The 10,296-nt window shown below is 51.5% G+C and overlaps 1 protein-coding gene across 1 annotated transcript; it reads right to left on the reverse strand.

Annotated features, from left to right (window-relative positions):
- Positions 1-824: 824 nt before the first annotated feature.
- KPNA7 (karyopherin subunit alpha 7) lies at positions 825-8,789 on the reverse strand. The gene is made up of 10 exons (XM_074158246.1): positions 8,724-8,789; positions 7,913-8,050; positions 7,283-7,368; positions 6,232-6,500; positions 5,394-5,476; positions 3,928-4,191; positions 3,330-3,563; positions 2,817-2,999; positions 1,974-2,123; positions 825-905 (listed from the first exon to the last, which is right to left on the reverse strand). The coding sequence occupies exons 1-10, from the start codon at positions 8,787-8,789 to the stop codon at positions 825-827; spliced, it is 1,554 nt and encodes a 517-aa protein (XP_074014347.1).
- Between the last annotated feature and the right edge of the window lie 1,507 nt (positions 8,790-10,296).

Genomic DNA, 10,296 nt, shown 5'->3' on the forward strand with positions numbered 1-10,296 from the left:
CATATGGCTTCAGGGATGGGCACAGGGCACCAGAGCCACATCGACTCCATCCTCACCTTCTTCTCAGCCTGCAGCTAGAGACTGAAGCTGGAGGGCTTGGGCAGAGGGAGGACTCCTCTCAGGAAGGGGCAGTGACACGCAATGGAAACCTGAAATACAGGTCCTCAATATTAAAGGGGCAGATCAATGGACTCCAGACATGGATAGCATCTGGGAAGCTGCAGCAGGAGGGGAATTAGCTCCCGTGGCAATAACCACCTCTGACAGCGCCTTCCTGCAAAAAGGCCAGATCCTGATACTTCCATACACAGGGATAAGAGTGACCCACCATCCCCTGGCCCATTTCCTTCTCTGCAAGAAGGATCTCCTTTCACATGGAGGGGTGTTCAACCACAGAAGGGTGAGACACCTTTTAAGCAGCTTTTCAGAGCTGCTTCAGCCACTCCAGGTCAAGCCTAGAAGGTCCAGCACCAGCCCTGAGACCCAGCTGGATTTGGTGGCAAGACCCTGCTCTTCAGCAGCTTAAGACAGCTAGCAGAAAGTTTCTGACTGCTTTTTCCACCCCAAAAACACGCCCAGGAGCTCCAATACATTTCTGCAGGGCCTTAGACACTATGGAGGGAAAAAAAAGTCTATACTGTTTGCAACAGCAGCTTATGAGAAAAAAAAAAAGTCAAAGGCAAGAAGTACAAAGACAGAAGTGCAATTTATTGACAAGTTTCAGAAGTAAAAAGATTCAGTGTTTTTGCTCCTCTTGGTCTAGAGACCTGAGCTCTACCAGAACACCTTCACGCACCAGCTCGGAGCTGTGTAATGCTTCATCTTCAAAAGTCGAAGTCTTGCTTCTCCACTGAGAAATCGTACAGTCCATCTTGGCCAGTCCCAGGCTGCAGGTCTGGATTTTCCTGGGAGGAAGTTGACAGCCATCAGTTAAGGTGCTGCATCTTAATAAACGCAAGCTTTTCACGCCAGAGTTTGCCTGAAGGTTTTTACAGCAGCTTGCTGGTTTATTCCTGTTTTTAAAAGTTCTGCTGCTGGAACAAGCTGTTAAGATCAGCTTGACTCTAACAGGACCCTTGGAGGCTGCACCAAGTTCTCCAGTTCTTTACAGCACACTAAAGCTGTCGTGTCCTGGGCATCTCACACGAAAAGGAGCCGAGTCCAAAGGCTCAGACACCAGAGACAGAAGAAAGGAGTGGCTGGAGTGGCAGAACTCATTCAAATTAAATAGCCTGCTTGGAAGAGCACCAAGGCAGGACTGCTCTGGAGAGATGTTCCCCCAGCATCCAGCCCCTCAGGCAGGTGCTGGTGTGGAGGAGAGCTTCCTCCACACCCTTTCACAGGGACATCCTGCAGACACTGTTCCGGGCAAAGGGCTAAGACACTTGCTTCCTGCTGCTGCAGTTCACATCTAGACCGAGCCTCAGCACTGAGACCTGCCAAACCACTAAGCCTCTCCCCTGATGTTTCTCCATCTGCGAGACTAAGGCTAGGACCAAGCATGGCATCTGTGACAGTCATGGGACTCTGGGAACAACTAGCGGGTGTCCTATCCTCTTTTTTCCATAAGTTCATTAGCATGAGGGGGGTCAAGTAATCCAAATGCAACCTGAGCACAGTTATCAGCTGAGTAGGAGGCTTCCATTCATAGTGACAAGCTAGCTCAGCTCTGAAGGAGGAAACTTCTCCACATTTGGTATTCATATCAGCAACTGCAGTAACTCCAGCTGATGCCAGTTTAAATTCCAGCAGCAAGATGCTATCAAGGCATCCATATCTCTTGTGCAACTCATCAGTTGACAACTTGGAGCTTTTACAGACCTTTAAAAGCAACTGGAACAAGATGCAAGGACTACTCTAGTCATGTAGAGGTCTCTTCCAAAACCCTCTTTCAGCATCCTTAAAGTCTGCACTTCATTCCAGTGTGTAATAGCTTCACATTTTCAGAGGAGGAACAGCAAGAGCTCACATACCTCACCAGAGAAGTATTTCTCTATGATACTCAGTGCTGCTCGGTAGACCATGTTGTTGTCGTGGGTTTGCAAGGCTTCAATTTTCTCCAGACCACCGAGCTCCTCCACCAGCAGACACAACCTTTCCGTCTCTCCCAGCTTCTCAGCCGTCTGTAGCACCAGATAACCAAGCAGGAAAATGTAACCTTATATCAGCAATAGGTCCAAGATAGCCTTCACTGTAAGGCCCTGATCTACAAGTCAAAGGACCACAGTCCCTACCTGACCCCAGGGATAGGGCTACTCCACATGGGGAACACCAGTCCCTGCTGGGCTTACTGCACAGTGGCTTGACTGCCAGCCAGACAAGCTGGCCAAACCCTACCCGGTCACAGCCACACACTGAGAAGCAGCAGGCGTGACCTGCCACCCACCATTTCATTTGCAAAAGCCATTTCACTGGTGCAAAAGTGCTACAAGGAACAGGCCTTCAAGTGAGAGGCACATAGACATCTGCTGGCAGGGAGCAGAGCTGAAATGCCCCCAGGACCACTTGATTTCTCTGCAGCTGCGTTTCTACAGAGACCTTCACCTCTGTCCAGCTTGGGAATTGACACATAACCTCTTCTCCTTTCCAGAAGGAGACTACAAATGACAGGAGGTGAAGAGGAACGCTTTGGGTACTTAGTCTTGTCAAGCCCTTTGGGCAACCCAAGGATGTCCAAGAACAAGTCAAACAACATAAAGTTTAACTCTTACTCCTGCAAGATCCGTAGCTGCTGTAGAAGCTGCTTTCACTACACAATGACTCACACCTTGCTGCTCTTCTGGGGAAAGGATGCAAGAGATTGTAGGAGAACTTACCAAGAAGAGATTTGAAATGGTATCCAGGATGATCAGGATAGTTTTGCTGTCTTTGGCCAAGAGCAGGTTGAGTAGAGGTTTGAGGACCCCAGACTGGACGAGTTCTACCACCTGCTCTGCAGTGCCTCCTGTTGTGAAGTTGGCCACTGCCCACACAGCCTCCTTCTGAGCTTTGAAGTCCCCCTGGAAGAACAACACAGTGAAGGCACTCCCAAGCTTTAGCATCCCTCTAAGATCAGCACGAGGGGAGTATAACCATTTCCCTTGTATGCAGTTTGGACCGACACACCTTCCCTAGCACTTTGAGTGATGGGTGGACACCTGACAAAGCTGCCAAGAGCAGGCCCAAGCCATACTGAGAAGTCTGAGCACCTAAGGCTGTTCCAAGGATCTCAACAGCTTCAAATGACTGCTCAAGTGGCTCTCGGGTGCATGCTGAGTGCTTCACAAAGGAGACATCATGGACCTCATGAACCTCAGCATCGCTTGTGCAGCGCCACACTCATCCCTTACCTTATCGAGCAGCTCCACCAGAGGTGGCAGTAGCCCACAGGTGATGAGTTGTTGGATCTGCTGGCCAGGCCCTGCTGCAATGTTGCTGAGCACCCATGCAGCTTCCTTCTGTATGGATGGCTTTGTGTGTCGCAGGAGGCTGGGCAGGACAGCCAAGACGCCAGCATCGATAGCTGCCTGGGTCTGCTCATCAGTCCCCGTGACTACATTCCCAACAGCACGGAGAGCTGGAGTCTAGACAGAGATTAAAGGAGATGAGGAGAATCCTTACCTCAAGGGATACACACCAGAAAGCCCAGCGAGATCCCCCACTAAGTGCCTGATCCTTCAAATAAGGAAGGTATCATAGGTGATTACTGTTGTATTTACAGACCTATCGCCCTCCTGTTACGTTCTAAGTAGCTTTACAGTCTCTATCCAGTCTGCCGGCCACAGCGAGCTGGAACAGAGCAGGGGCTTGACCAACAGCCAAGTACTCCTGCAGTCTGAGGAGGCAGCAGACCACACTAGCCACATTAGTAACGAAACGTGCCTTCCCTCTTCTCAGATGTTCTTACGTTAAGGGACCAGAGGCTGGGGATTACTGATTGTTTCCTACCAAAATGATCAACTCCGGGCTGCCCATGAGTTCCACCAGCCTTGGGAGAATCCCTGTATCCACCACAATTTGGATGCGATCGTTGGAGCCATCCGTCAGATAGGAAATAGCCCAGCAGGAGTCAGAAATTATTTCCTTGTCCTCGTGTTCAATGAGGCAGATGAGGACCGGCAGCATCTTCTTCATTGCATTCAGGGGAGGGTAGGGGTTCTTGTTCCTACAGAGGTTTGACAGCGTCCATGTGATGTTCCTCAGGAACCCAACCTGAAACACAATGGAGGTGTAAGATCCTCACTGCGGCAACGAGCGAGGAAGAGGTAGCACCCCGCTTCTGGTCCCTGCGGCTCAGAGATGTTATCAAGTAGCCAGAAGCAGCCTTCTTAATAAGGGCTGAGGCTTATTTGAAGAAGGGAGATGAAACAAGCAAGTGACTAAGACAGATTCACCCCCTCCCTCCCCAATACTAAGTTCCAATAACTTCACCTCTGGTGGTGTGACAAGCTATGATGACTAACAAAGGTGCCAAACAGCTTATTTGCTGACTTCTTGTGACAAATTACAGACCATTCTTTGGACAAGAGCAGGAATTTGTTTTGGTTTTTTTAAAATATTAGCATTAATAAATATTAGCAGCTCATTGTTGTAGAGCAGGGCACTGTGAGGAGTTGATTTAAGTTGCATCACTCAGGCAGCTCATCCCAGTAAGGATGCTCCCAGGAGATTAGTGGAGCTACATTCAAACCATCGCAGCTACCAAGGGGTGCGTACCCATGAACTAGTGTTTTGTTATGTTTTTCCACAGGGCTCCCTAAGAAAAGACAAGGGTGAGCTGGGCTAGGAACAGAGCAGCCACAAAAGTTAGATATCTCTTTTTTTTTTTTTAAAGAAATAAATATCTTGCAGTATAAACTCACAGAAAACCTTGGGGCCCTGAAAGGCTGTAGTTATGCCTACAGAAAGCATGCAGCTTCCACCACACCCAGGAACAGGAAACCAGGAGGCAGTGGTACCACCATCACCACCCCTGAGAGGTTCTCAGTGAAGATCCTTCTCTCCCAGAGACCAAGAAAGCAGTGGGGCAGGCACCATCGCAGAAGGGCAGAGACGAGGCACAAATCCAGCAGTTTAGAGGTAATAGCCAAAGAGCAGCAGGAGGAAGCCTGAAGACCTGGTTCAAGCCCTTCCATGCGCATATGGAAGTCTTGCGCCAGTTTAATCCCATTCCTAGGTTGAGATGGTCAAAGCTGGATAGCAAAGCTAAGATTGGAAGACATCACATTGATTTGTGCAATGTCTGCTTGGCATCCCTAGCTTTGAATATAGCTCAGAGTCATTAAAAACAGTTTAAGACAAGGTCTCGTTCAATTATACAAATAGCTGTTGTTTTAAGGTAGATGATAGACCACCATTCACCCAGAATCCAAGTGATTAAGAGCTGTTCAGTCAAGAAAATGAACATTATTTACTGGAGTTACAGGTGACACCAGAGCCAGCAAGGGAGGAATTACACCGCAATTGATAAGAACATCTCTGTACAGAGGACCATCACCTGTACAGATGAAAAAGGGTTGTTTAGTGCATCTGCCCGAGTCACAAGAGTCAACATCAAACGGCAATCAGACCTGCAGCCACAGGCCAGGGCTGGGTGACCAGGCTCCCTTACCAGCCACACACCATTCAGTATTTTCAGATGGGGAGGATTTAACAGGTAGACTGGAGTGCCACCATGGCTAGTTTGTGCCAGGCTAACCAGACACAGCCTGTCCTGTTCTCCCTATTGACACTGCTATGGGTCAGATCATCCCAGCACAACAGAGTCTCACACTTGGCTTTGGCCAAAATCCTCCTGCAGAACCAACTAAGAGGGGAGATTTAGACTAGATATAAGGAAGAGGGTTGGTTTGTTGTTGTTTTTTTTTTTTTTAAAAAAAAAAATGGTGAAACCCTGGCACAGCTTGCCCAGAGAGGTGGTGGATGCCCCATCCCTGGAAACATTCAAGGTCAGGCTGGATGGGGCTCTGAGCAATCTGATCTAGTTGAAGACGTTCCTGCTTCTGACAGGAGGATTGGACTAGAGGGCCTTTAAAGGTCCTTTCCCACCCAAACCATTCTCTAGCTAACAGAGGGTCTCAAAGGCTGCCAGGCCACACGAAGGGACTGAAGGGTTTCAGTAGGGGCAGAAGCTTGGAGACAAAGCTGCAAGGAGACAAGTCTATCTCAAGGAACATCAATATTTTTAGCCCTCCAGCACTGGCTCGGGCAGTAACCCTCCACATGCCCCCAAGCCTGGAGACCTCTGCTCACCTGCGATGTTGCCCAGCGCCCACACAGACTGCTCACTGATGTGCATGTGCGGGGAAGACAGGAGGGAGATTAAGGCTGGGATGGCATCTGCCTCCACTACAGCCTTGGTGTGGTCGGAGGTGCCAGAGGCGATGTTAGTCAGTGCCCAGGCTGCTTCGAACTGCAGAGCAGCATTGTCAGCGCGGGTCAGGAATTCAACCAGCCTGGGGATGATCCCCAGCTCGATGATCTGATTGATAGGGGGGTCCTTCTGCCTGGACAGTATTCTTCTGCAGGAGAAGACACAGCACAGCCCACCATAAGAAGCCATGATACACCATAAACCTGTGGCCAGGTAAAGGCTGTGGCCTGTGAGGGAATCGGGACCTGTTAGAGATGCTAGTTCAGCATCCTATGTCAGCAAACCCTCTGGCAGAGGAGTTGTCATAGACAAGATCCTGCAGAAGACATATCTAAGAAGATGCTGAAGCAACAGCAGGATGTCTGAACCACCCTCAGAGCCATCGGGAACATCACTGGTCCCCTGGCACAGGGGCAGGTCACTGATCTGGCAGCTCAAGCCAGCCAAAGGAGCACCAGCAGCAACTCAGCCTCTCCTGGACCCTCAGGAGACATCCCTGCTGCACCCACCCAGGTGGGGACAGCCCTGCTCAGCAGTGACCCTTACAGACCCAGGCTTTCCAACCCTTGTCCTGCCCAAGCCTTTGGCACTTGGTTTCTTCCCCAGCCACCTCACCAGGTGGTGGGAGCCAAGCATGGTCCCTGCCCCAGCACAGGCACAGCCAGGGTGGCAGCTCCAGGAGCCGCAGCCAACCCCTTGGTGAGGTTCAACCACACAGGTCCCTGCAGATGGAGCCAAGCAAGGCACACAGGGCACAAAACAGGCACCAGCTGAGGTTCCTCAGGGCATTTCAGGTTACCAAGCTCCTTCCCCCCTTTGTCATGTCTCCAGAGAAGCTCTTCAAACAGGAAGAAATGCCTTCTGCTGACAGGACCCACCGCGGCTCCGCCAGCCACCTCCCTCCCAGCGCAGGGCGGCCGGGCAGCATACCTGGTGGCCTGCGTCGCCTGCAGCTGCAGCTTGGTGTTGCTCCCATTCACAGCTTCGGCGATTTTCTCCAAGGACAGCGGGACAATCTGTGTCACAGGGGATGACTCAGAGTCAGATGGCAAGCCAGGACTCCCTCCGGTTTAATCTCTGCAGTCAATCAGCCGTCTAGACCCGAGTCAGTCACCACTTCATATCTAAGCAATGTCTGTTCTTTATGCAACGCAGTTTCGAGATGAGGCAGAGGAAGAGAATCCACAAAAGCCTTCCAGGCAACTAATCCTTATAATCAAGCACGGAAAGAGTCACTGACACACCACAATGGGCCTAGGAGCTCGGTAATTACCCCTCACCCTGCAAGGAACCAGACAGGAGCTTCGCCAGCTCCCAGCGAGCTGGAGCACCAGCCTGTTCTACCTGCCATCGAGGGAAGCCACACGGGACATCATCTCCATGCAAAACACCACAGAAAAAAGGGCAAGGCAGCCTCAAACGTTCCCCAACACTGGGCACGGCCGTCAGGAATGGCACTGGTTATTTAACCCAGGTCACTTGAGCTGGGCTTGGTAGTGGTCCAGGTAGACGAGAGCCGCAGCACTGATCCTGCCTGGGTGCAGAGCACCCAGCACTCACCTCATTTCTTTTGTCTTCTCCAGGAGAGAGACTCTCATCCATCAAACTGAACGAGATACTCCTGCGCTTCAGGATCTGCTCATCCTTCTTGGCCTTTCGCAGCTCGACAGTCACCTCCACTCTCTGCCTCCGCAGGGCCTGGAGGGGAGAAGGCCACCATCCCACTGGTGTCTGCATCACCCACTTCACCAAGAAGCTCAGCTCTACAACCCTCTGCCCCAAGTTTCCATACAAGAGGAGTACAGAGCACCAGCATCTGCTCTTGGGCAACTCCTTGCTCTGGCCTGAGGGTTTCGTAGGAGATGGGACAGAGTAAAGCCTCTCACTTAGTGCCTCCCAAGGACACGGGCTGCTGGAAGAGCAGCAACCAGTGGGTGCTTTTAAAAAGTAGATTTGCTGAACCTGAAAGGCAAACCCTCATCAGCTCGACTGGCTTAAAGCAAGCTGACAGATCCCATGGTCTGACAGCCCAGCCCAGCCCCTGCTCCGCAGGGATAAATGCTGTGGAGAGCTCAGCAGGCTGGCGCTGAACCATCTCCCTCCCCCAGCACAGCTCAGAGTCACCCACTCAAAGCTCATGTCCCCCTTGCCTGTGCCACCATGTTCCTTGCAGCCCAGCCAGCCCCACACCACATCTCAAGCATCCTCACTGGCAGAGCCATTCCCCCGCCTTTGTTCCCTCGTACAGGTAGATTTGGGGGCAATTGGCCTTCAGAAGCCTTCACACCAGGTCCTGCCAACCAGCAAATGCCCAGTGGGGGCCACTGTCCAGAGGGGACAGCACAGACGGGTGGTGGAGATCAGTACTTACGTCCATGTTCTTGCCCTTGTTCTTGAACTTCCTCATCCTCTTATCACACTTGTTCACGACTGGCATCTTGGCAGGTTTGAGAGAGGTGTCAGCTGAAAACCTTCACGGGCTTTTAGGGTTCAGGACAGAGCAGTGTCAGGTCATAACCGCACTAGTGACATCCACCTCCATCCACAGAGGGGTCTGGGATCCCCCCACGCTCCCACCAACAGCCTGTCCCATACATTTTCTCCCCCCAACTCCCCAGCACAGGAGATGTTGGAGGTTCCCTGCCCTAAGCAGAGCTCGGTAGGATCCTCACACAGTGCAGCTGAGCCACCAAACTAAGTGCAGCCACAAACTATCACTTAATACCAGGCTACAAAAATTACAGCTGCTGCTGTAACCCCACAAGGAAGGCAGACACACCACTTCTCATCCCTAGAGTGACACCACCTTCCTCCAATTCTGATCCCAGGGCTTTTGGGGTTTACTCAGACACGCAGCCCAAGCCCAGCAAGGCCTCTTGCCTCCAACAGCATCAGCTTAAGGTCTGATTTAAGGAGAAGTAGCCACAGCCAAGCCAACCCTCTCACCCCACCACACAGCCCAGCTTGGCTTCCTGCACCAGGGCCCCCCCCCACCCAGTAGGACAGACCCAAAGCCACATGCAGTGGCATGAAGTGACCAAGTTCAACCAAGCAAAGAGGTTCCCCTTGGAAACCCAGCTACTCTTAAGGATTCCCAGGTGAAAAGCATTAAGTAGAAATTACTTTTACCTGCCCTAAGCCTCTCTTAGTAAGGACCACAGACATATACACAACTAGAACCAAGCACAGGCCTTCAGACAGTTTGTGTCAGAAAAAGCAGGGCTTCCACCCAGCAGAAGTGGAGGTGTTTTCAGAGCACCCAGACACCACCAAAGGCTTCACAAATCCCTAAGCACACACAGGTGCTGCATCTTCACCCTTTCTCCAGGCTCACAGCCAACTCCTGTGGCTCCAATCAGCCTCCAAGAGCTCCCCTTAATCCAGCTTTCTAAGTTTAAGCTTTTGGTGGGCTTTTTTTTGGTCCTCTCTCTCCCCATTTTCTGCCCCAGCAAGCAAAGCTAGATACCGGCACCATCAACTCTTTACCCCAACACACCAGCCAGCCACCAAGCTACAGACCCCCCCAGCCCACAGTGGGACCATGATGAGCCCCCTCTTCACTCAAGCCAATTACACATCAAACCCTACGCTCAAACCTCAAGGTCTGCTTCAGCCTCCCTTGCTCTGCTTCCCCTTCCAACAGAGGGGAAACACCCCAAAAGACCTCTTCTTTTTGGGGAAGGTTCCTCCACCCCCACCTCAGCAGAGGTACGCCACAACCCCCACACTGACACCAGCCAAGCAGGAGACCCTGCACAGCCCCAAACAGCCAGGGGAGTCCAACCAGCAGCCCCATACTCATCGTAGGGTGGAAAAAGACCTCACCACTCCAAGGAAGAGGAAAATTACTCACCCAAACTCTCTCTCATACCCCATCACCCTCAACTGCCTCTTTTATTGCCCCCACGGAGCCACATCCTCCCCCCTGCTCCCCCCATGATTGG

The sequence above is a fragment of the Numenius arquata genome, chromosome 14, assembly GCF_964106895.1.
Source record: "Numenius arquata chromosome 14, bNumArq3.hap1.1, whole genome shotgun sequence".
Classification (NCBI taxonomy): domain Eukaryota; kingdom Metazoa; phylum Chordata; class Aves; order Charadriiformes; family Scolopacidae; genus Numenius; species Numenius arquata.

Excerpts from the sequence above, each read along its gene's own strand:
- KPNA7 (XM_074158246.1), bottom strand. The coding sequence starts at position 8,789 with ATGCCAGTCGTGAACAAGTGTGATAAGAGGATGAGGAAGTTCAAGAAC. Across the intron at positions 8,051-8,723 it reads ACAAGGGCAAGAACATGGAC|GCCCTGCGGAGGCAGAGAGT; the intron begins GTAAGTACTGAT and ends TCTCCCCTCCAG. Across the intron at positions 906-1,973 it reads AGAAATACTTCTCTGGTGAG|GAAAATCCAGACCTGCAGCC; the intron begins GTATGTGAGCTC and ends ACTTCCTCCCAG.